The sequence below is a fragment of the Alligator sinensis genome, unplaced genomic scaffold (genome assembly GCF_000455745.1).
Source record: "Alligator sinensis unplaced genomic scaffold, ASM45574v1 scaffold448_1, whole genome shotgun sequence".
NCBI classification, from domain to species: domain Eukaryota; kingdom Metazoa; phylum Chordata; order Crocodylia; family Alligatoridae; genus Alligator; species Alligator sinensis.
This window is the reverse complement of record NW_005841870.1, coordinates 3,533,904-3,560,795: the sequence shown is the minus strand read 5'-3', so window position 1 is coordinate 3,560,795 and position 26,892 is coordinate 3,533,904. Positions and strand designations below refer to the sequence as shown.

Below are 26,892 nucleotides of genomic sequence, written 5' to 3'. Positions count from 1 at the left end.
TCTGGGTGCACCGCTACAACAGTGTAGCTGGCCATCATACATAGACCCACATGACTGCTACATCATTGTAGTGCTCCATACAGCAACTTAGTGCATTGCTATGTCTCTGTAGGGCAATGTGTAGATGTGCCTATAGTATAATAAAATAACCAGTATGTTGTCATTGCTTGGGTCAAATGATCATTGGCTCCAGTGAATTTTATCAAAGGGAGTCCATATACTTTAATGAGTGTTTGACCTTGGGGAGTATTAAGAAAGTACTCCAAAATGTGGATATTTAGGCCCAGAACCAGCTAATAGTTGAGGCACATGTATAACTATTAGCAATGTAGCCAGGTGCCCAGGGCAGCCACCACACAGAGGGGCAGTGGCAGCTTCTAGCTTGCTGCTGCTACTGTGATCGTACAGCTGTGGCAAAAGCCATGTTGTTTCCCTCTACCATGTCAGCCCCCAGGCCAGATGCCCCTGTTGCCCAACCCTAGTTATGCCATTGATAAATATAAGCACGTGGTTAGATTTCAACTAGATTCCTCATGTGTGTAAACTTAAACATGTGCTTAATAGTTTCTCTGGCAGCAGCCTAACATTTGAATTATCTTTGTTGATTATGTCAGCACATATGGCTGTATGTTTGTGGCTGTGTCAGTATAAGAGGCAATATGAAATGATGATGTGTGATACAAAGTGACAGGATTTTTTTAAGTCATGGTTTTTTCCTATGGAAAAATCATTTTGGATATTATAACTTTTCTATAGGCTTTTAGAACCTTCTGTTCAAATTTAAATCATGAAATGTTTTGAAGGTTGATTTCAAATTCTGTCTAAAGAATATGCAAATACTCTGTTACTTTATAGGGCTTTCAGAGTCATTTCTGTAGAATCCTATTGGTTATATTTCTGGTTTTGCCAAGACTTTTCCATTAAGCTACGTACTGAACAAGGCTCTACCTATGAAATTTGAAAATGTAGAGTTATATGTTTTCATATAAAGATTTTATAATGTTATTTAGCCTTTACAGGCCATTCTTATTTTCCATGACAAACAGTACATATTGTATATTAATTGTTTTTTTAACTAAAATGACAGCTTTGGCTGGGGGCTCTGAAGATTGAAACAGTCTGTTATACAACCATATCTCTGTCCCATTTTTTTGAGAGGGCGAACAAGCAACTTTTTTCACAATTAGATTAGTGGGATACTTTCTGCATTATGAGAGGATCAATGAAATTCTTCAGAGGCCAAAAGCTGTTAATGTAGCCCAAGACTGAGCATTTTAGCATTTGATGGGCATTTCTTCATCTCACACCCCAGCATCTTCAATTCTCGAGTCTGTAAATCCTGCCAGACTACTGTGCCTTGTTCAAAATGAACAATATCTATAACAGAAGTGTCCAGTGGAGGAAAAACAGATTTTTCTCTCTCTGGTGGACTATCAAGAGAACAATGAATAGCTGCCAGCAGCAGCTCATTACCCAACATTAAAGATGTATGGGTGGATTGGAACAAGTGGTACTTTAGTTCAGCCTGAGTCAACTTAGCTTTCTTTAAATATTCAGGCTCTCTGTATGTATGTTTATGGAGGTTCGGGAGACTGACGTTGAGGAGGCTGAAGAACATATACAATGTTTGCTTTTGAATTTTAGACACCAGTGGAACTTTCAGCTTGACTGTTGAATATTTTACACAAGGGCTTGTAAAGCTCCATGTTGGTCAGCACTAGTAATGCTTACTCAGACAAAGCTTGTCTTGTCTTTAAGGGGAGATTTGCCTCAAAAGGCCTGGAGGGGTATGAGGATTATGCTCTCACTTTTTTCCCCCAGTAATAACAAAAAAAATCTCTTTTTTCCTCTTCAATTTATTTTTAAGTTAGCATAGCAGGTATAGTGTTGCCACCTTGGAGACAGCATCCTTGGGCATGTCCAGATGAGCATGCATGTGTGGTTTGCTGTGCTGCAAACTGCACACACTGCACATGCAAACATTCACCACGCTGCCAATTTGCAGCATGGTGGGGGTTTTTTACGCTGGGAGATCCTGGTGTCAAAAAAACCCGCATCAGAAAAAAGCAACGTGGCTCATGTGGCGGCAGTGTGTGCCACCCAAAATCAGAGCCTGGTTAGCCAGAGTCACCCTCCAGCTGCCAGCTAGGCTCCACAAGCCCGGATTGCTGCTGCTGGAGTCCCAGGAAACCTCCTGGGGCCCCAAGAAGCCTCAAGCACAAATATGTGCCACTGCTAGTTGTCCCTGGCAGTGGACAAATATGTTCCTGCTCGTGGGGACATGCCCCTTGTGTCCATTAAACAAGCTCATTGTGGGTAAGACAAGCTTCTCTATACTATCCTGCCAATATACCTCAACATCTCAGTATACCTTGGGTAAAGTGCTAGTTTGGGATCCTTGCCTCTTGAGCTCTTGGCTTTGCTGAGACAGCATTAAAAAATGTCCATTCTGGGGATGGATGCTTAGCACATCCATCACCATAAAAGTGGAACCACCAACTCATTTAATACTGGCCACTTAGCAGTCATGTAGCAGCTATCTATGCAAAGCATTGATGAGGTAAGAGTACAAGGCACTGTAGACTATAACCGATCCCTGCCATCACTGCCATCTGGCTTCTCGGTAGCAATCACATATTCTAAACAGGTCAGTATTGTTTCACTTCTTATTAGTTAACTGCTTTAGCATTCAGTCTTATGTGACACTCATTGTATGCATTCATTCTTTGCAAAGGCAATACTCACTTGGTCTCACTGCTCAATACACGTACGTCATTGCACATAATATTGTTATTGTTACCCTATAGTTACATAGATCCCTTTCTTACTGGGAAACTCTATACAGTTTATGTTTAGCTTAACTGATTTATGGTATCTTAAAGAGCCTTTCTGTTTAAAATTGCCATCATTTTACGGGCCGTCATAGACATAACAAAAGGTACTATCTTCATTCTCGGTTTCACATAAAGAACTGAAGCACATCAAAATATGAGTGGAATTTCACATAAAAATATTTTGCTGTTTTCCCTGTGAGAAAGAAATGCACTGTTTCAATAATGTTGAAAACCAGAGTTCATGGCTGTGGTGAAGAAATTTTCACTTTTGTTTTTTGAGCTTATTTGCAGAATGCATTTGTTAAAAGGTTGCAAGCACATAAGCTTAATTACAGTACACGCTTCAATTAAGACCCAAGGTAAGCTTTTCTTTAAGGAAAAATGCTACTGCTCAACTGTGACACCCTACATGTTGGTAAAACATTATATTAGAGTATTCACTTTAACTCTACCACAAACTTCTACCTTAATATTATGAAAGATACGCTTATTATGAGCCATTCCGCCCTACCAAACCTCCACCTTTTGTTAGAAGTCTATTAAGATAGTGTTTTCACTACACTTGGAAGATCTCAATATACCTTTATATTTAAACGTATGCTTCTAATTTCATTGAAGTGAATGAAAGTAGAACTGGTCCCAGATAACAGCCAACACCTTGCATTTCATTTGAACACAAATTGAAATTCAGCAGAGTTTATGGAGTGAAAGTGTCATATACTTTGCATCTTGCATCTTTCCATTTCTTTGTCTTTTATTCTTTTCATTATAAAATAAAATCACAAAAAATGGAAACAAAGCCATTTATATAATTTTATTGAAAAGGTATATTTTAATGAAAAAGGATTTTTTCATAAAAAAGTTGTCTGCTTCTCTTTACCAGTACTTTTTCACTGGGAGTACTGAACATTCAAATGCAGGTGGAATTTGAAATGGGGACAAAGTAAAGAATGTGGATCCTATTTCAAATGTTACTCCAAATTTCCCTGTACTTTGATAGCGTGTTGGTTGGATCTTTCTTCAGATGCATCATCTTTTTCATGATGGCTTATCTGCATGCAGAGATTTAAAAAACAGCCAGGTTGCACAGGAGTAGGCCATGTGAAAATTTCTTCTTAGAGTCAAATGTAGTTCCAGCCATAAATAGAGCCGGGCAAAACTCTTTTGGATCCATCCATGCTATTTCACTTTGAGTTTAGTACAAAATGAAGATCTTAAACAAATTAAATTGAAACTATGAAGACTGAAGCCACAGTGCAGCTTGGAGGTCTTGAAACCACAAAACAGCTATTGACAATGGCATAACTAAGGGGCGACAACTGAGGCACCAGTCTTGGGCACTCACTTAAAGGGTAAAAAAATAGCAGCTACCACCACTGCTCTCTCAGCCACTGTATTGCCATGGGCAGCCCAGCTGTGGTTGCTGTCCTTTGTATTGCAGCCACCCAGAACTGCCTAGTTACACCTCTGACTATGACTATCCTTGAATATTTAATTTGGATCAATTAATTCATCTATATTCTCCCCTATTAGACTCACTCAAAGGGTTTGTGAATCCTTGTGGTCCTTTCAAAAAGCCTTGTCTTTTCTTTGGGTGGGCAGCAAACTAGAAATCTGAAGGGTGGGATTATTGTTGTTTCAGGGTTTGCTGCTAATATTTAACGCTCCGCTACTCTTATTGTCTCTGTTCATATGAACTGTTACAAGAGAAAGAAATGTTCTTATGAGCCAAGAAGCATGAGAAGCACAGCTTTTCTTATTTTACCTCAAACCTTAGTTATCTAAATTGTTTAAAGTGTAGGTATATGCTTAAATATTGTGTTGAATTAGGGCCACAGTTGCTGCTATTTATGTGCTGCTAGAGTATATGCTTCCAAATAGTAAGCCAGGGGAGTGGGGGCAATTTAAGAACAGGTAAAATTATTTGGGCTTCTAAAAGTGAGATTACATATTACAATTAGACCATGTTAAGAGCACTTAAAACTGGAATGATCACACGTTAAGGCTTGTTAACAAGTGCTAAGTGTCCTCAAGGCATCTTAAAGTTATGCCTCTTGAGGGTGAGAATTATCTTCGAGCTGCTTGTGCGGGCAAGGATCTGCTGGGCAGCTGTGGGGCCCAGTGGGGGCTGGATCCAGGTGGTTTGGGGCAATGCACACAACAAAGATCCTGGTAGCAGGCAGAGAGGGGGAACCCCTTTACCTCTGTTGCCCTCACCACACTGTTTTCAGGCGGATTGGAGTGGCAGAGCTGTGATTTGTGGTGGAAGGGGATTCCAGGGGTTCATGGTGAGAAGGGGGTTAATTTAAGGGGAAGATGGGTGATCCAAGCAGCAGGTCTGGCCTTATGGGTGGGCGATGTGGGCGACCACACAGGGAGCTGTGGTCAGGAGGGCACTACTCACACACACACACGAGCAGTCATCACTCATAGCAGCACTCTCCCATGGGTCCTGCCCTGTGGTCCTGCCCTGCCCCACCCAGGCCGATCCCCACCCCAGGCAGGAGGAGCAGTGCCCAGCCCAGTCTGATCCCCGCCTGTAGCCACTGCTTAGGAGGCGTTGGGCAGGGCATGTCAGCCCACCTTGATCCTGCACAGCAGCTGTGATGCTGCCCATCCGCCTGCCTGCCTAGTGCACCATGCCACTCTGCCTCCCTGCTGGACTTCACCCTGTGGCCCTGCACCCCTGCCTGCCTGCCTCTTCCTCTACCTGCAGCAGCTCCACTGTCTTGGGAGGGGGAACCAAAATGCCCCAGGCAGGAGGAGCAGTGCCCAGCCCAGTCTGATCCCCGCCTGTAGCCACTGCTTAGGAGGCGTTGGGCAGGGCATGTCAGCCCACCTTGATCCTGCACAGCAGCTGTGATGCTGCCCATCCGCCTGCCTGCCTAGTGCACCATGCCACTCTGCCTCCCTGCTGGACTTCACCCTGTGGCCCTGCACCCCTGCCTGCCTGCCTCTTCCTCTACCTGCAGCAGCTCCACTGTCTTGGGAGGGGGAACCAAAATGCAAATTTGCCCAGGGCACCATTTTCCCTAAGTCTGGCCCTTCCAAACAGTCCAGGGGACCCCTTCACTCCTTCCTCCCAGTCCTATACTGTAGCTAGAGAGCCAGAGAGTGGGGCAGACAAGAAGCAGACTTGCAACTTCTATCCATGCCCCTGTTCTCCAGCCCTCTATCAGCAGGCCTGAGCAGTTCATATTAGGGAGGGTATTAACCCCGAATGTTTGACTGATCCCTAGCGCTGGCTAACCTTAACATAAATTAACATTCCTTAGACTTATCACCCGCTAACTCTAATGTGTAACTTCACCGTAAGAGGTAGCAGGCCCAGAAAGGGGACCCTTCCAAAAAGTAGTTTCTAGATTATGTATTTTTATTTTAGACTGGCTTTTTCAAATTTGCATGGATATCTGTTCAGCTTTCTGTTCAGCATAAGAACAGCTAAGCATATGTGAACAACCATGGGAGACCTCGTAAATCATTTTAACAAAGTGATAAATGTTTCTGATCTGTTCCATGGGATTTTCCATCTTTAATGAAATAAATAGCTAAAGAAACACTTAGAGCATTTTATGTATAAATGCATAACAGCTCCATGACAGACATACTCATTTCCCCTGAACCAAGTAAAGGCTACTTAGTGGATTAGGGAATGTGTTTTTTTTCTTCTTCTTGAAATTATATATCTTTATATGCAGCCTTATAGAAAAAATGCAGGATGAACTAAATCAAAAACCTTGCAGAAGATTTATGTATTTTCTTGGCACTCTATTTACTTTTCCATTTGAGAACTGGGGTTAGCACTTCCTAGGGAATCCAAAACTTGCTATAAATTCAATTCACACTGGGATGTCATTTTAGAAATGATGTTTGCATCAATGCTAAGATTGTGTCATTGTTTCCATAATAAAGCTCAAGGTTTTTCAGGCAGAAACTTTTCTCCCTATGATATACCCTTGCAGACTTAGCCAGCTGAATTAAAGGTGATAATTTTCCCTTGATGTTGTGTGAGAGACCAAACACTTGATCAACTGGAGAAAGACTCTCCAGTACATGTAATTCCTCTGGTAGCTATAAGACTACTGTTGCTTTAAGCACCCTTTTGCATATTTCAAATTCCCGTTAATTTGAGGGTTATTTTGGGCATCTAAGGAATGAAATATAAAGTGCCGTGCCTCTATTTTTATTGGACATTAGAACTTGGTTCTAGATCTTGCAAATATGCACGTTTCGCTCAGGGCACTAGGCCTGTTAGAGGTTTACCACAGTGTTAATATGGCTACAGTTTAATGTGTGCCTTCCAGGGGCGAGTGGTCACCACTGTAATTTAAACAGTCCTATGGTCCTGTCTGAATTACAACAGTTTCTCTGGATTTCCTTTACTTCGTGTAACATCTACAGCTGTGTGAGTGCATCTACACGTGTCATTAATGTGCAGCATGTTCCCTGGAAGCTCCCAGGCACACTGTTTACATTTATCTGCAATAAATTTATCTGCCTTTGGCATGCCTCTGTGATAATACAACTATTAAAGATAATTTATAACTCTATCAGTATTGTAGTAGAGCCCTTATATGCTAGAATTTAGATCACTTTTAATATTAGCAGCAAACCCTGGCCTGCAGCACATTGAGCTGGGCTGGAGCAGCCTGAGCTGGCAGGGGGCCGGGGTGCTTTAGCTTCCCAGTTCAGGGTTGCTCTGACTGGGCTCAATGTGCTGTGGAGGAGCTGACTGGGGCATGAGGGTGCTTCAGTGTGGGGGCTAACCAGCAGGCAGTGCCTACACTTGTGCTGCTGCGCAAGAAACGACTCTGCAGCAGGGTAGTGCTTGTATTTACAGGGAAGTTTTTACAAGCACTATCCTGCTGCAGAGTTTATTAGTTCTTTTGTGCCCTGATAGGGACACACATGTACATACTGACTGAGACATTTACTGTGCAGTTAATTAATCAACCGCATGGTAAATATCCCATGTGGACACCCCTGTATATTGTGAACTGCTATTCAATCCTATCCCACCCCTCCTGCTACCTGCCACATACATCCCTGTACCAAAGCTTGAGGCAATGTCCTCAAGAAATAGCCATAGCCCTGTTGATGCTGATACCTAAGCCAGATCATTTAAAGATTGTGCTCAGAGACTTGACTGCAGTATATAAATATCCCAGTCAATTTTTGTGCCAGGAGAATTCCCTCCCAGACAGAAAGTGAGAATTTTAGGAATCCTTTATGTTTCTCCAGCCCATTTTCCCAGAGTACAGAAGTCAGAGATACCACTCACATGATTTGAAATTGTGTGCGCGTGCGCGTGTGTGCAGAGTCAGATACTCTGCTGTCTAAGTATGAACAAATAAGACCTCAACCTTTTGATATGTACTAGAACTAGTCTTTTAGCCATTCTTCAGATATTACTTTAGTTTGGGCCTGTAAATTACCAGTGATTTTTTCCCCCCTATTAATACTTACGTTGAAGAGGAAGATTGGGTTCAGTGGAAATTCCATTCACACGCTACCAAAAGATCCAGACCCTTAATATAACGAGATAATTTTTTTCCATTATTTTTTTTAATGGAATGAAAACAGATTTTGTTATTTAAAAAAATCAAACTTTCTTTGTGGAGCTGGAAACCCAAATATAGCAGCTCTGTGATGGTACAAGGTTGTTCTAACAACAATGCTTAGAGTTGTACAGTGCTTTTTATCTTCAGGATAACTCTTGGACATTCCCTCTTTTCTGATCTCATACTCTTTGGTACCATTGTGAGACCAATCATTTCAGAAGAATTGTTTCTGATTTATACTGGAGTAAAAAATATTAGAATCAGGGACATGAACTAATTCATACTTAGAATAAACCTGTGGGGTAGGTATCAGCATATTTTAATCTAGGTTTGCAGCCTAAAATAATAAAGTGCTTAAGTACAAAATTATCCTTGTTATTACTTAACAGAAAGGATGGTTTTGTGTGATCTGAAGAAGTGGGATCCCTTTGTGTGATCCTTTTTGCCACAAACATTTGGTTTGATTTTGGGCCAAGTTGGTCTTTCTGGACATCAATTACCCATCCGGGGAAATGGAAATAAAGATCCAGCCTTTTACAATTAGGTCCTTGCATTTGACTGGGATCGCTAAGCTGTACCGTAAAAAAAAAAAAAAAAATCAATAACAACTCCTTTAAATCTAATGAAGTTTTATTTGGGATAAATTTAGCCTTTCAAATTGTTATTCTAATGTGTCAGTGTTAAAACAGGATATTTAATATGTTTCTTTATCTTGACCGTGCTTTTACATTTCTTTGCTTTTATCGGTTTCTACCGCACCCCTAACTTTAACTGTATCATACTTCTTCCGTGTGTTATAGTGATATCTTGACAAAGGAATAAAGCTGAATAATTCACAAGGCTATATCAGAAATAGTATTTTAACTGTTCATTGTTTCAGCTACTAAGGTTGATAAGACTACTTTCTATCAGGTTTTTTTGTGGTTTAAAGGGGACCTGTAATTCCATGCTACTAAGTTTTAAATGCTTCCTACGGCTAAAAAACCCAAGAAATACTACACTTTAATCTTGAATTTCATATTCCATTTAATTTGATCACTGTAGATTCTAGAAGTATTAGACTGGCTGCAAATATGTAGCCTTAGAAATTGGAGATGTACAAGAATAATGTGGTAGGCAAGTCGTTTGGAGAATTTATCTGCCTTTGGCATGCCTCTGTGATAATACAACTATTAGAGATCATTTATAACTCTATCAGTATTGTAGTAGAGCCCTTATATGCTAGAATTTATATCACTTTTCATTTTAGACACTTAAACCACATGCCATTCTACACAAAAAATGAGGAGAAAGGTCCATCAAAAGAGTGATTTATTTTCAGTTAAAACACTGACTGTATTAAAACCACATGTTATTAAGCGCTCTATAACCAAACCAAGACTCAGAATAAGGCCTAAGACATTGAAGCTAGCTAAAACATTTTTTTTTATTTTGTAGCAGTGACACTGGATAAACTAACAACCTCTACCTCCACTACACAGTACATTAGCTATAATTTCCCTTGGTTAAAATCTAACAAGGTATTAAAGTACTGGTACAAAACAATTTAACCTTATATTAGCTTACTTCTTCCATGTCTTTGTGGATGACTGAATGCTTCTGATCATGTTAGATGACATATTGGGCCTGAAACATCATAATGATTTAATTTATTTAATCTTATCAGTATGTCAAAGCTGCAATACTTTGTACTTCACATCATTTTACAAACATGGACTGATTCATTCTCACAACATTCCTTTGAGGGAAGTATTATAAATCCCACTTTATATATGGGCAAACTAATGCTCAGAAGTGACTTGCTCATCTTCACAAATGGAATTAATATGAGAGCTAAGTTTAGAATAAAGGAGCTCTTAATTTCTAATCCATCACTCAGAAGATGGTTACTACTAGTACTCTGCACTAATATAGCACTTTAGATGCTGTGCTCATTTAAGACAGTTTTTTTGCTAGAACCCCAGCCTAAACTGTCCTAAACCTTGTAGATGGTGCCAGTGAAAGACTTTGGGATCCCACACATTCAGAGAGCTTCCACACCGGTTCCATGCATAGTTCTACCAGGTACTGGCAAAGGGGCCAAGTCTAGAAAACTTGAGGTGAGGTCCTAACTTGCTTGTTTTCTCTTTTTCAGATGTTTCCAGGTGTGTGGCTGAGAGGAAGTACACCCAGGAACAAGCCCGCAAGGAGTTACAGCAAGTGTTTATTCCAGAGTGCAATGATGATGGCACATACAGCCAGGTTGAAAACTTTTATTTCAGTACTTCCATGCCCAGAATATGTATGTGTGGTGTATGTGTGAGAAATACCCTGGCTTATTTGAAGACATTACACTAATGCTGAAGTACAGAAGCAGGAGGAGAATTCACATTTTGTGACATTTGAATCCTTGTTCTTTGTTCAGAAGCTGCCAATAACAGAGCTGAATATGACAGAAGTTCTTGAGAAGTATGCACCGATCTATGTACTAGGTTGACTACTAAATCACTTCTCATAGCTCACAGAATAGTTACCTGTTGTGTGTCATTTATGCCATGCTGTGAAAGAGTTTGTATCTTATTACCAGTATTGGGAGTCATGCAGGAATCTTCCTTATCCTCAGCTGAATCTCTTCATGGGCATCTTGGGATTTGGGCTAGGACTTAGAATCCAAAGGGGATATAATTAGAGGCTTAACATGATATAATATAAGTGAAACATTGTCATATATTTAATTTGTTAAATCATGTTGAACGTTGGCCTGATTCATTTTCAGCTCTTCGGTATTATCCATTTAAATAATTAATACTACAGTAGAGAAAGTGACAGTGGACTTTAGGGGTAATGCTAAGATGCTAGGAATACAAAACAATTAATTTAAATGCAGCATTCTGAGAGTTTGTCTTCTGACAGTGTGGGGCATGAGTAACGCTGGATGAAGCATTGTTCCTGTTGTTCCCGTGGGTGGGAGACAAGTTGTCTATCTGGAAAAAGCTATTGGTGGTTTATTTCAGGAACAATCAGCCCGTGTGTCCTCTGAGAAACTTTTATGAGCTTTCCATAACACTATTTATCCTTTTGGTATAGGGGACAACACAGGCAGGCACATTTTAACTGTTTTTTCTTCATCTCTCCAAAGAAACACCTACCACACAGTGGTTAAAGGGACTCTGCTTTTATGCTAAAGGATCTCATGATAAGACTTGAATTATGGTCCCATGACAGATCATTTTACTAGATGCAACCAAAAAAAAAGGTTTGGTCACTTAAAAAAAAATATTCTGCTGGAGGGCCTCATTGCACTAGACAGAAACATCTTGATATGTAGAGTAGGTGTCATGAACATTTTGAAATGGTAACCATATGTATCATAGATTTCACACACTTAATGTCATTTCCTGACAGGTTCAGTGCCATAGTTACACCGGATACTGTTGGTGTGTCACACCCAATGGGCGTCCAATCAGTGGAACAGCTGTAGCACATAAAACTCCACGATGCCCAGGTACGATTAGTGTAACTGGTCAGGTTAAAATGCTATTGTAGTAATAACTATTTGTCTTATTTGTAGCATCCATCTCTTTTATTTGTGTTACAAGCTGGATTTTTATGTTTTTATATGGTTCTAATTTGCCTGACACTAGCATACTGACATATGCTGCCACGCAACAGCATTGCTTAGATAATCATTCATATATATTCCCATTTTCTTTCTTGTAAATTCAGTGAAAACATTCCTGAAAGCTTTACTTTTCAGATACATTAAGGAATTAGAGTAATTTAAGAAAAACATGGTTTTTGAGGGCATAGGGGTATTAAAAAAAAATCACACTGGTGGCCAAAGTCATGGGAAAAGTCCTTTTTTCCAATAGCAGTGAAAAGCATCATTAAAAAAAAGTTAAACCAGTGTTTCTGGAAAAAAATGAACAACAGATCTCTTCTAGTCATACAGGTTTTCACCTCACACTGGTGCCTATAAACAAATTAAATATTCTTTAGGAACTCCCTCTTAGCTTTATTTCAAATGCATTAAAATATATATGATAAACTCTAAAGGAAGGATTCAAATTTCCTCAGCATATGTCTAAAATTAGGCAGGACAGTGCCTGACTTCTAAATATCTGAACAAGGAGCATGATTCAACATGACCCAATTAGGCATTTAGCATCTTCTTAGAATCAATGGTGAGATGATATATATCTAAGCATGAGTCAAGTTAAAGCTTCCAGGTATTCTGTACAAAGCGTACAGATCGCTTCATGCTGAGTTCCTGAAGGCAGGTGATTCAGGATGTGTGTAGTGCTGGTACTGGCCACTTTTTGCACAAGAACTTAGTAGGTAGAATATTTTGTCAGGACATTGGACAACTGGCTTCTTGATCCCTGGTTGCCCTAATGAGATTTAAGCCCAGAGCTTCTATTTCCCAAAAGAGTGCCCTAACTATCTGGCAATGGAACAGGCTTAATGTAGGCACACTGTATCTTTCCTGTTAAATTTGGAGCACCGAGTACTCAAGAATGCAAGTGGTAAAATGGAGAATGAATGAGAGAGAATCTGCCTCTAGCCTAGTGCATAGGGCCCTCTTCTGAAAGTGTGTATCATGGGTTCTGTCCATTGCTGCCATGTTTATTTCTCATTTTAAACAGTGACTGCATAATGTAAAATTTATAAACTATGATGCAAAGGTAGGCTATATAGTCAAGTCTCCTGCATTCCAGGGAATGGGACTGTATGCAGTATGCCTTAATGTAATTGTTGATACAAGTTAAGACCCTAGCTCAGAACAGTGATCCTATCTATTTGGGATACGATTTAAATACATAGAGGTTCTCCTGTTCAAGCCAGTGAACAGGGGCAGCAAACAAGGCAAGCAGTTTGCAAGCAGTTTGCTGGGAGCAAGAGGAAGGGGAAGAGAAGCCAGGCACCAGGCACCAGACCCTTACCTTTGGCTTGCTGAGTGTTGTTTGGTGGGCTGTGTGTGTTTGGGGCATGTGCTCGGAGAAGCTGGGAGTGTTGCTAGATGAGTGATTGCTGATTGCTAAGTGATTGCTGCCTGTGCCTGACAGAAGACCTAACAAGGGGGCACAGCCAGTCCAGGCCCAGCAGGGTATAAAAGGAGATTCCCTAAGAGACCAGGGAACCAGCGAACAGGGGCAGCAAACAGGGCAAGCAGTTTTCAGGCAGTTCGCTAGTCAGTTTGCATATCAGATTGCTGTCCTGCCCCTCCTTTGAGGGGAGAGCCTTTCAGCTTGGTGTGAGAAATAGGGTGGCCATCGATGTACCTCAAGAATACAGGTCTGCTGTATTTAGTGTAACTGTCCCCACTGCCATGAACATCACATGCCTCCAGAGGCTGGGGGGGTGGGGCACGACGATCTCCTGCAGGCGGCAGTGGCAGTGTCAGCGGCAGGAGCATGGCGATGGTGAGTGGGGAGCTCCTGCAGGCAGTCCTGGCAGTGTCAGTGGTGTCGGCGGTGGCAGGGGCATAGCGGTGGTAAGTGGGGAGCTCCCACAGGTGGCCACGGCAGTGTTGGCAGTGGGGGGTGCCAAGCGGTGAAAAATAGAGGACATAAATGTGTCCGGTTTCATATCAATAAAGGACAGAGGACCAGAAAACCAGACTGTCCTCTATAAAACTGGATGAATAGCAAACCTAGTGAGGAAGCAGGAAAAAAGGATTTTTGGGGGGTCAAGAAACAGTAAACAGTACAGCTTCCAGGTGAGTTCACTAGGGAAGGTGTGGTTGGAAGAAGGGCAGTAAGAGAGAAGGGGCAGATTAAGAGACCCATGGAAATGGCTGGAGGACTTTGCAATGCCAGAGCCATTGCCATTGCCTCTGCTTGCACCTGTGAGGTTTCTGGCCAGGCAGGACCATTCACAATCAAGGCTTCTACCCAGCTCCAGGTTTGGTGCTGTTGGAACTGCTGCTTCCAGGTTCCTTCTGGTGATGGTCAGGTTGAGGAGTACCTACAGTGTGAGCGGTGCCTCCTAGTGGTGCCTCTCAGGGAACAGGCAAGTGAACTACAGGAGAAGGTGGTAAGGCTCTGAAGCATCCTCCACCATGAGGAGTTCATTGATTCAGTGCTGGAAGAAACATCTGGGACTGTGGAGGAAGAACTGCCAGAGGCAGCGCTACAGAAGGGAGAAGACATGGACTGCCAGGAAGGTGGAAGCTGGAAGCTTGTGACCTCTGGCAGCAAGTGGAAATCCTCATCTCCACCTGCAGCAATTTGTCTGGAGAATAGATATGGAGCCCTAGCAACAGAGGGCGAGAGCATGTTCCATTGATGGAGGAAGACAGGCCAGGCTGCACCAAGGTGGGAAGGATTGAGACCACCATCACCCAGAAGAAGTGATGGGTGGTGGTGGTTGGAGACTCCCTTCTGCCAGGGGACCTGACCTGTTGCCTCGGGAATTCTACTGCTTGCCAGGAGCCCAGATTCAAAATGTCACAGAGGGATTACTGAGACTCATCCAGCCCTCTGACTACTACCCCATGCTGGCCATCCACGTGGGCACCAATGATACTGCCGGGGGAGACCCTGAGGAGATCAAAAGTGACTACAGAGCTCTGGGTGCAAGGGTGAAGGGGATTGGAGCTCAGGTGATGTTCTGTTCGATCCTTCTGGTCAAGGGAAAGGGCTTGGGCAGGAACAGGTGCATCCTGCAGATCAGTGTCTGGCTGTGAATGTGATATTGCCAGCAGGGCTTTGGCTTCTTTGACCATGGGATGATGTTCCAAGAAGGATTGCTGGGAAGAGATGGGATCTATCTGATGAAGAGAGGGAAGAGCATCTTTGCAGACAGGCTTGCTAACCTAGCGAGGAGGGCTTTAAATTAGGTTTGCCGGGGGATGGAGAAAAAGCCGTGAGGTAAGTGAGAAGCTGGAGACCTGGAAGAAGAGCAAGCAGGAGGGGATAACAGAGGAGGTGTCCTCATTCATCCTGAGAAATCAGGGTGATTGACTAGTTACCTCAGGTGCCTGTACATAAATGCATGGAGTCTGGGAAACAAGCAGGAAGAATTGGAAGTCCTTGCAAAGTCATGGCACTATGATGTGATTGGAATAACAGAGACTTGGTGGGAACTCGGATGCCTGGAGCACTGTCATGGATGGGTACAAACTGTTCAGGAAGGACAGGCAGGGCAGAAGAGGAGGAGGGGCTGCATTGTATATAAAAGAGCCATAGGATTGCTCAGAGCTCCAGTATGAAACTGAAGACTGGCCTGTTGAAAACCTCTGGGTTAGGGTCAGAGGAGAGAGAAACAAGGGAAATGTTGTAGTGGGGGTCTGCTATAGTCCACCAGATCAGGAGGATGAGGTAGATGAGGCTTTCTTCAGACAACTACTGGAAGTTTTCAGATCACAGGCCCTGGTTCTCATGGGGGGCTTCAACCATCCTGACTTCTGCTGGGAGGGCAATACAGCAGTGCACAGGCAATCCGGGAAGTTTTTGGAGTGTACTGGGGACAACTTCTTTGTGCAAGTGCTAGAGTGGCCAACTAGGGACCGTGCTCATCTTGATCTGCTGTTCACAAACAGGGAAGAATTGGTGGGGAATGTAGTAGTGGATGGCAACATGGGCAGCAACAGCCACAAGATGATTGAGTTCAGGATCCTGATGAAAAGAAGGATGAAGAGCAGCTGACTTCAGAAAACGAGACTTCGATTCTCTCGGGGAACTCATGGGAAGGATCCCCTAGGAAGCCTGTCTGAGGGGGAGAGGAGTCTAGAAGAGCTGGCTATACTTTAAGGAAGCCTTACTGAGAGTGCAGGAACAAACCATCCTGATGCACAGGAAAAATAACAAGTATGGCAGAAGATCAGCTTGGCTTAGCAGGGAACTCTTCAGTAAACTAAATCACAAAAAGGAAGCTTCTAAGAAGTGGAAACTTGAAGAAATAACTAGGAAAGGATATAAGAGCAAGGCAGGAATGAAGTCAGCGAGGCCAAAGCACAACTGGAGTTGCAGCTAGCAAGGGACATGAAGGGTAATAAGAAGGGTTTCTCCAAGTATGTCAGTAGCAAGAGGAGGATCCGGGAAAGTGTGGATCCCTTACTGAATGGGGGAGGCAACCTTGTGATAGAGGATGCAGAAAAAGCTAAAGTACTCAGTGCCTTTTTCACACCCATATTTAAAAAACGGAAAAAGGAGGATCCAGAGAACTACAGACCAGTCAGCTACACCTCAGTACCTGGAAAAATCATAGAGCACATCTTCAAGAAATCGATTTCTAAGCACTTGTAGGAGGAAAGGGTGATTAGGAACAGTCAGCATGGATTCACCAAGAGCAAGTCATGCCTGACCAATCTTCTATGACAAGGTGACCGGCTCTGTGGATGCAGGAAGACCAGTGGATGTGATGTACCTTGATTTTAACGAGGCTTTTGATACAGTCTCCTACAACATTCTTACAGGCAAGCTAAGGAAGTACGGTCTGGATGAATGGACTGTAAGGTGGATAGAAAACTGGCTGGAGCATTGGGCTGAGAGAGTAGTAATCAATGGCTCAATGCCTATTTGGCAGCTGGTATCAAGTAGAGCGCCCCAGGGGTTGGTCTTGGGCCCAGTTTTGTTCAATGTCTTCATCAATGACCTGCAAGATGGCACAGAGTGTACCCTCAGCAAGTCTGCAGATAACAGCATGCTGGATGGAGTAGTAGATATGCTGTAGGGTAGGGCTAGGATTCGGAGAGACCTAAACAAATTGGAGGATTGGACCAAAAGAAATCTCATGAGGTTCAACAAGGACAAGTGCACAGTCCTGCACTTAGGACAGAGCAATCCCATGCACCAGTACAGGCTGGGGGCTGACTGCTGGGCAGCAGCTCTGCAGAAAAGGACCTGGGGGTTACAGTGGACAATAAGCTGAATATGAGCCAGCAGCGTGCCCTTGTTGCCAAGGCTAACGGCATACTGGGCTGCATTGGTAGGTGTGTTGCTGCTAGGTCCAGGGCAGTGATTATTCCCCGCTATTCAGCACTGGTGAGATCACACATGGAGTACTGTGTTCAGTTTTGGGACCCCGCTACAGAAAGAATGTGGACAAATTAAAGAGATTCCAGCAGAGGGCAACAAAAATGGTGAGGGGGTTGGGGGACATGACTTATGAGGGAATACTAGGGGAACTAGATTTATTTAGTCTAGAGAAGAGAAGACTGAGAGGACACTTAATAGCATCCTTCAACTACCTGAAGGGGGGTTCAAAAGAGAATGGAACTAGACTATTCTCAGTGGTGGCAGATGACAGAACAAGGTGCAAACGTCTCAAGTTGCAGCAAGGGAGGTTTAGGTTAGATATGAAGAAGAATGTTCTCACTAGAAGTGTAGTAAAACATTTCAATAGGTTATCCAGAGAGGTGGTGGAAGCTCCGTCCTTTGCGGTTTTCAAAACCCAGCTAAAAAAAGCTTTGGCTGGGATGATCTAGTTGGGGCTGGTCCTGCTTTGAGCATGGGATGGACTAGATGACCTCCTGTGGTCCCTTCCTATCTGAACTTTCTATGATTTTATGACTTTGCACAGCTCCTTCCCAACCTCCGTCTATGATTCTTGTGACTCTCTATATGCCTGAAGAAGGGTGCTTGTGCCCAAAAGCTTGCAAAGAACAATTTTCCAACTCTTTAGTTAGTCTAATAAAAGATATCACATTTACCCAAAGAACCTTGTTTTGCTCCTTATCACTCTCCTCTTCCCAGTCACCACTCTGAGAATGATCCAGCCTCACTAGCAACATGACAAAACAGGCTTTTTCAGGAGATTTTGAAATAGTAGGGATTGAAAAGTATAATCTTCAAAAGGACTTGGGAAACCACCTACCTGAGTAGAGGAGGCAGCTACAAATTTTATGAAAAGTAATGCAAAAAACCCCACAATCCCCTTTTGTTAATTTTGTAGAAGGAGAGTCTCACTAAAGCAGAGTTGTGACTTTTTTTTGTTTTGATGTGTTTGCAGAATTGCCATCTATCATGATAGCAAAGATGTTTTCCAGACAGAGTGTTGACATTTTCCAGAATGTCTACCATTTAATTTTCTATTTTTTTTCTTTTGTACCATTAAGCACAGAAATCATGCCCCAAATATCTTTTTCTAGGTATACACAGTTATACACTCTTGATCCTGTCTGAGTTAATGCTTGTGGTATATCATTGATGTCCAGACTCACCTCTATGGCCAATCTAACCAATTGTGTAGTTTTTAGTCTTTTCTCAAGAATTCCCTTGATATTATTTGATATTGCAAACAGAAACCTTGCAGCAATGGAATCTGAGAACTGAATTTTCAAGTGTTCTTCAGTTGCCACTACTTGTTTCTCTGAATATACTGTATAGTCAGCTACAAGGAGGTCTTGGATCATTTTGACAGTTACATATACAACCTCATCATTTTTCCTGCTTAAGCAATTGCGTCTATCACATGATTGTTTCCTGATGTTTCATGTGTCATGGAACTTCTACTGTTAGACATTTCTCTTTGAAAGTGGCTTTTTTAAACATGGTAATTCAGTTTCATATTGATATTTTAGCCTTCCAGACCAAAATGCTAAACGCTACTCAAAAATGTCTCCCATGATTTGACCTTTTCTAATAAGATATTTAATAATGAGCTTTTAAAAAGTGAACTTTAAAAAAAATATTAGAAAAAGTCCAGACAGTGGACAGTCCAAACAGTGTTCTTGTTTACATTTGTATTTCTTCATTTGGATTACAGAGGGCTTGACTGTTGCTTTTTCACACTGATAAATCTCATGCTGTTTCTATTTATATCTTTAGATCCTTCATTAAATAACAGTTCCCTGAAGACCTCATTTAGCTTATGATATTCTAGATATTTTCCTCAGGTGCCATGCACAGGTGCAACTTAAAACGTGCTGTTGCCTCAGTGCACACTCTCTGAACATGGGGTGGTACTGCTGTAGTGACAGTGCAGGCCTAGTGGCTGCCATTCTGGTGCCTCCTCTGAATCAGTGCCTGGAGCTACTGTTCCACTCACCCCCTCACCCAAGTTACTAACAGGTATTATTAATGCTCTGAGTTAATTTGCTCTTTATACAGCCTAACTACTAAATAGCAGTCTTGGATTCATCCATGTGGCCTGATTTGTAAGACATTCCTCAACACTATACCTTGCACCTTTTCTTAAATCTTATTTCACTCAGGTCTATTTGGATTTTCTTGGTTCTTCTCAGATGTGCCTCCTTATTTCCTATTTTAAAGGTCATTTTTCCACTTGGCTTGAAGGTGTCCCAACAACTCCTTCCCTGTCTCCAACAATGTCTTTGTTTCTTTTATATCCCTTTCTCCATCACTCTGGAAATTATTCCAGCCTCATTGGCCCCCTTTAATTCCTTCCTTTGATTTCTTCTTCATGCATTTTTCAATATCACCAATCATCCCTGGATGACTTTCCTATACCAGGACTCCAGGTTTGAAATGTGTGTGTGAAGTGTTCCTGAAAAATTACTCTTTTTTCTTCCGGTAAACAAGCACTGATACACACATCACTGTACCACTGTCAACTTTCCCCTCTACAATCTACAAAAAAAGTTTATTATCATCATAGGCTCTTGTCTGACCCTTGTTTTCTTGATTCTACATTTCTTGGAGCAGCTACTACTCCTCTTTTTTTCCTTCAATTTTTTTATCCAGTGCTGACCATACTGCTTACGTGATCATTTCTACCACATGCAACCATGTGCAAGTGCCAGGGTTTGATGGTAGGATTTGGAGCATCAAGTTACAAAACTATACCATCTGACAGCAGCAGTAGTCTATATTCTTCTATGAGGACTCCCCCCCACCCCGCACACACACAGTTCACAAGGCTCTTATATCAACAGTTAACACACAAGTAACAATAATGGATGCAACTAATTTAATTTGCTAAATATATAATAAGTATGTAAAATGGGATTAAGTCTGGGATTGTTTCTTCCTACTTTGAAAATGTGTAGCTATTACTAAAAATTCAAGGAGCCTTCCTGTTAATACTTAAGTCTTTTACTTCTCATTGCCATTCTTTAAAAATCTTTTTCATTTTTCCTCCTGTCCTCCTGGAGCACTGTTCTGTTTTGGGGTTGGAGAAGAAACCAGGATGACTTTGCCCTCCAATCAGGTAGAACCAGGCACAATATCAGATTGATATATAGAACTGAATGGAAATCTGACATCAGGGATTAGTGGCACCAGGAGCCAGGTCAACAGGACAGCTAGCAGGGGAGCTTGCCAGAGGCATTTTGCCGTGGCTGTGTTTTACCCATCCTTTACTGTATGCTTCCTGAGCACCACTAACAGGTAAGGGAGGAAGAAAGAATTTTAAGGCGGTAACAGAAAATGAAAGAGGAAGAAGCTCCATTTTAAGGGCACAAGAGCAGGCTTTTCTTATGCAAAGAAATGGTAAGTACAGCAAGAGACCAGTCTGGCTAAACCATCAATTGTTCAGTAAGCTGAAGCTCCGAAAATAATCTTACAAAACATGGAAACTTGGCCATATTACTAGAGATAAGCATAAAAGTATCACATGGGCATGAAGGAAAAAAGTCAGGAAGGCCAAGGCATGATTTGACATGCAGCTAGCAAGGGACATAAAAGGCAACAACAAAAAAAAGTTCTATATATATGTCAGAAGTAAGAGGAAGAGCAAGAAAAGTGTGGATCCTTTACAGAGCACAAAGGGTAATCTAATAATGAATGATGCAGAGAAGGCTGAAGTATTTGAAGTACTTCATTTTTCACAAATAAGGTCATCTACTGGGTGACGAGTACAGTTAGCAGCAAGGATAGAGGAGGAGATAAGCAGCCTAGAGCAGTGGTATGTAACCTCCAGCCACAGGCCAGATCTGGCCCATGCAGTGGTTCTCCCCATGGATTCAGAAATTTGGTAGTAGGGCAGAGGTAGTAGTGTTATATGCTACTCTTCTGCTGCCAAATTTTTGGTTCTGTGGGAAGCCCTGCAGACTGGATGACAAGGAACAGCGCACTGGATTACTCTGGCACATGGTGGGGTCAGCATGCACGGTCACTTTATAGCAGGATCAGGTGCAAACGGTTGGGTTGGTACATGGCTGGATTCAACCATCCAGGGTTGGTCTGGCCTATGACTAAATCTAGTGCATGGGGTTGGCTGGTGTGCAGCTGGATCTGGTGCATGGAATAGGGCCAGCATATATGACCAGGTCAACATGTGGCCAAATCTGGTGCATGGGATCAGGCCATCATGGAGGGCCTGATCCATTGGGTCAGATGGCACCCACTGATCTCTGCTCTAATGCATGGAATCTGGTCTGTAGACAGGCCTTATGCCACTCACGTGGCCTGAAGGGCCGGAAATCTGAGCACCATTACTCTAGAGTAGTGGAAGACCAGGTTAGAGATTATTTTGGGGCTGTTCTGGATTTGGTACTGTTTGGTATTTTTATTAATGATTTGGAGAATGAGATTGAGTGTACTCTCAGCAAATCTGCAGATGATACCAAGATAGGTGGAGTTGCAGGCAATTTGGAAGATAGGACTAGAATTCAAAATGACCTGGATAAACTGGAGAAATGGTCTGAAATTAATCTAATGAAATTCAGTAAGGACAAGTGCAAAGTACTACACTTAGAATGGAATAATTGTATGTACACATTCAGACTAGGGAATGACTGGCTAGACTGCAGTACTGCAGAGAAGACCTGGAGACTTTCATGGACTCCAAGATAAATATGAGTTATCAGTGTGCTTTGTTTTAAAAAAAAAACCCGGTAATATACTAGGCTGCATTAATAAGGGTGTCACTTCCAAGTCAAGGGAAGTGATTCTTCCATTCGATTCAGCAGTGGTGAGGCTTTACTTGGAGTCATGTAGCCAGTTGTGGACCTTACACTTCAAGACAGACAGACAAATTGGAAGAATGTAGTGTAGAGCAACATACATGATTAGAGCTCCAGGAGATATGAAGAAAGGGTGGAAAATGAGGATTAGTTCTTTGGAACTTTTTAAAGAGTGGGTTAGAAATATCCTGTATAGTAAATTATATTATCCCTGCAATTTCTTGCATTCATTTATTTTGAACGTTTAATCTCTTGTCCACTTGAACTTCCTTCAGTTTAGGTGGCTGCATAGAAAGAAGAGAGATGAGTACAGATACCTGGAAGAAGGTGGCTGTTAGTAGAGGAAACAGAGCAGGGCTTAATGGCTATTAGTGATTTGATCAGGTTTCACTCTGTGTAACATTAATAAAAAAACTTGTGTGGTTAGCTTCAATCACTGTAAAGCAATTTGAGATTCTTTGAGTAAAAAGTGATATGTAAAAGTCACAATATCCACCTGAATATTTATATGTACTTGCTGATATGTGGCTTAGCTACTTCACGTTATGGCTGTGTCATTTTTTATGAGCAGAAGATGCAGAAGGATGAAAGTGCTAGGTAGTATTCCAAAATGAAATGCTGTTTTCAATTGACTCAAATAAAACATTCACATAAATCAGTACAAGCCTATCTTATGGTGCCAACTATCTACCCCTAACATTTGTTTTCCCTAAGACACATGTGACAACCCTCCATGAAAACATTATTGCAAGGGAAAAGGACAACATAAGACATGGGGAGTAAATTAAATAGATTCCCATGACAGTACAAAGAAGAAGACTCCTTAAAAATGATGAATTGCCCCCATTCTGTCCGCTAAAGAACACCATATGTAATATAGACATTTTTACAGCTCCCCGTGTCCATTATTAGCAATGCAGGGGACTAAAAAAATTCCATAGCCCCACAGCCCTGGGGAATGAAGCAAACATTTAAAGGCGGATATTAAATTATCATTGGAAAAGAAAGCCTTCCTCTGTTGCAGGCTTGAACCACATTTGAAATTTTAAAAATTTAAACCTGGAAGTTAGCTTCCATATATGTGGGATTATAGGGATACATCCACTATCATCTTTAGATATTCTGACTTCTTATTAGGTTTCAGATAAAACAATGAAAATTAAATTAACTTGGGAAGACAATTGGAGAAAGGTTCTATTCTGCTGGGTTCCCTACAATGGGTAGGAAAGATCTCTTCCTACCTCATCCTCTCTCCATTCTCTTCTGAGCCCTCCATGCCATTATCTCTTTAAAAAAAATGCTGGCACTTCAAAGAAAAGTGTCTGTAACATGAGGCAGTATGAGCGTTCTACTTCACAGGCTCATGACTCAAGTTTTATTTGAATTCATCATATATTGTCTTAAGAGTTAATACTTAGCTTGCTGAATGTCTCTTAAGCAGGAGATCAGAAGTCACTATGTAAAACAGATTATATAAATATTTATTATCTGCTTTAAAAGCCGATGACATATAATCAGACCAGTGCAAAATGCACTCATTGAAATTAGAAACCACAAAACTTACATCACATTCACTGAAAGATTTGCTGTGGTTCAAAAATCTTTTGAACAAACTTGAGCTGTCATTTTTTTACATTCAAATTAGGGATAGGTCTGTTTCTGCCATTTATAAAACATCATCAAAATCATTAGTAGATAGATAGTTAATCAGATGAAAGAAACAATCTCATTCTTTTATAGTTTCACTTTACTTTTTTGAGCCCAAGGAGATTTTGTACATATTATGTAGAATGGTTCCAAATGTTATATACTAAAATAGTATTTTGAACTTAACCTATTTTCTCCAGATGTATTCACTCAGTTGTTTACAGGTCAATGAAAAACTGGAAGATGATAGGTGCTGCCTAATTAAAATTTGTCACTTATATCATATGATAATGTCTCTCTTCCATGACAGATTAGTGTGTAAACATTTTATCTGCGGCTAATTAAAAAAATGGTTCCCCAGTTATGTGCAACCATGACTTTCTTTCATGTACAAAAATATTGATGTTGCTCAAATGTTTTCAGAAAATGAACAAAAAATGGCATAAGCATGGCTGAAAAAGATTAAATTTGAGTAAAAGCTAGTAGCAACAACTTAAAAAATATATTAATTGAAATTAGCTGAATAACTTAAGTGGAGATGAGTGAATCTTAATGATTTCACTTGGCCAGTGTTGATGTGTGGGTGTTTATGAGCATTTATTCCAGTGTTCCTCAGTCTTTTTAGATTAAAGGCATGCCTTAATAGACTCAAAGCACCTCTTGGAAAATTATAGCTCTTAGTTTTGACTACAGAAAATTAATAGAACAATTCTTCTGTTGCTAAGAACTCAGAAAAATCACAACAGGTCAGAATGCTTTTAACACTATGGATTCCTCTGAAATATCTGTATTTATCATGTGAATTATGTTAGCACACATAGCAGGTGCTATGGTGCCTTTGAAAGGATCTTAAGGCACCCCAGGATGTAAGGGCACCCTGGTTCAGAATCTTTGATTTAATCTATAGAAATGCTGTTGTTAGGGGTGTGCAATATTCTTGCAAGTTTCACAAAATGCTTTAAAGTAGTTTTGAATATAAGTTTCTGTTCCAGTTACATTTCTGGTTAAGGTACAAGTAAGAGCTAGACCAAGGGTCTGTTTCTCATTTACATCAAAGCCCATCTACATCAATCACAAGGTAAAGGTGCCATAAAATGGGCATTTATTGAATTTAAACCTATACCAAGACTTCTTGTTATTGACAGAAGGGCATATTCAGGTTTTAACATAAATGGAAATGAGGCCTCTATATTTGCAAGTGTATTTACTATTATAATCCTATGTATCAAGATTAAATTTGGGAACTATGAAGCCAACTGCAAGTTTTTGAAACCTGATCTAAGACCACGGTTCCCTGCTCTCATGAATAGTGGTCTTTGCTGTGGTCAGAAAAAGTGGCAGGCAGAATTCTACTTAATTTAGTGGGTGGTTCCGGGGGAGTACAGATGTCTCCCTATTCCTGTGATGGGGACACTTACACACCCAGGTTTGGTAATAGAATAACTCTTCCATTTCATTTGGGTAATTCAAAGGTGGCCTCTAAGCATCTGTGGGACCTGGTTTAAGTTTAGATTGCTTGCTTTATGTTGCTTAACACTTAAATCAGGAGTGATGCATGCAAGTGTTCACTGCAGCCAGGAGTGGTGTGGGCAGTTTGAGACATGTAAATTGGGGGGTGGGGAGGTGGGAGTGGCTGGGTAGATTGCAGGGGCCTGGCACGTCTGTGGAGGGACTGGAGAGACCAGGGGGTATTGGCAAGTCCAGGGGGCTGACAGGTCTGCAAGTGGGTTGTGGGTCTGCCAGGGGGAGGGAAGGGGTTACCCAGTCTGAGGCGGGTATTTGGGTGATAAAAATAACCCAACCAGGGTTGGGGGGGAGGGGAGGGTTAAAAACAGCACAGTCCTGGGGCTGGGGTGAGTAGCAAAACTTTCCTAGCCCCAGGACTGTGCTGTGAATATGTGCAGACATTTGCTAGACCAGGTTATTCCATTTTAGATTCTATTTTAGATCAGTTAATCCAGGTCTATCTATAGTTAGTTCACCTCCTGGGGCACAATTCATTGGTGAATTTAAGCCCTGTGAACACCTTCATGTCTCGGCATTTAGATCAACCTAACCTTGGTTACATCAGTCTAAATGTAACACTTATGAGCACCACACTTTGGTCATTCAAAGGGGGAACAATCTGAGGCATCTGACTTGAGTCTTGAGATTTTATAATTATAGTAATGCAGGTAGATGCATGTTCCTATGTAAAGATCCATTGACTTCAGCTGTTATGACTTTAATAGGTCTTGTCATGGTTGCAAGTGGCTGTCTAAAGAAATAAGATAGTAAGGTCATGAGTTTTGGTTCATCCTACTCAGAGTAGATTTTTCTACACTCCGGGTGCATTTACATGAGACACTAAAAGTGCAATAGACTAATTCTACTGCGCATTAGTGTGTCACAGCAAAGCCATGCTAATGCACTAATGCATGGTAGAATTAGTTTACTGCACATTAGCATCACATAAAAGACATGTGCCAGTGCTACTGCATAGTAGCACCAATTATGGTGCATTAAGTTTAGTACCTGTTATTACAGGTACTAAACTTAATGTGCCATAATTACAGCGCATTAATGCATGTGTAGATGTGCCCACTCTTACCTATGTTTGCTAGCCTAAGGGAGGACTTTTTTCCTCCACTCATTTTTTACTGATAAAACTACCATTAATTAAATTAATTTTATGGCAAATTGTTGACTATTATGTTTGAAAAATATGGTACCAAAAAAAAAAAAGAATATTCTCAACATGAACATGTAAAAACTGTAATACTGGACAATCTTGTACCAGTTTGCTGTACACTCATGCGTTCTTTTTGGAGGCTTTCAAATCTGCATGCCAGCTTTGTGACGTCAGCTGTTTTTTCTTTGGCGAACTTCCTTGTCTAAACTTCATGCTCAAGAGGCTATCAATTTAGCATGGTAAACAAAGGTTCTGACATGATGAGTTCTCTTATTAAAACCTACATTTTCAATCCACAAAAATAGTATGCTGTAAGACTTTGTTTTTAATTCTCATTGAAGTTAGTTCTTCTGAGGATAGCTGACCTGAGACAACTAAATCATTTCACAT

General features: G+C 41.4%; 1 protein-coding gene across 2 annotated transcripts in view; it reads left to right on the top strand.

Annotated features, from left to right (window-relative positions):
* The window catches only part of SMOC2 (SPARC related modular calcium binding 2), a 214,715-nt gene that overhangs the window by 76,078 nt on the left and 111,745 nt on the right, over positions 1 to 26,892 (top strand). For both annotated transcript variants that reach the window (XM_014527099.2, XM_014527095.2), the window contains exons 3-4: positions 10,530 to 10,636; positions 11,780 to 11,879. In XM_014527099.2, coding sequence (XP_014382585.1) covers positions 10,530 to 10,636; positions 11,780 to 11,879 — 207 coding nt within the window. The remainder of the gene's footprint in view (positions 1 to 10,529; positions 10,637 to 11,779; positions 11,880 to 26,892) is intronic.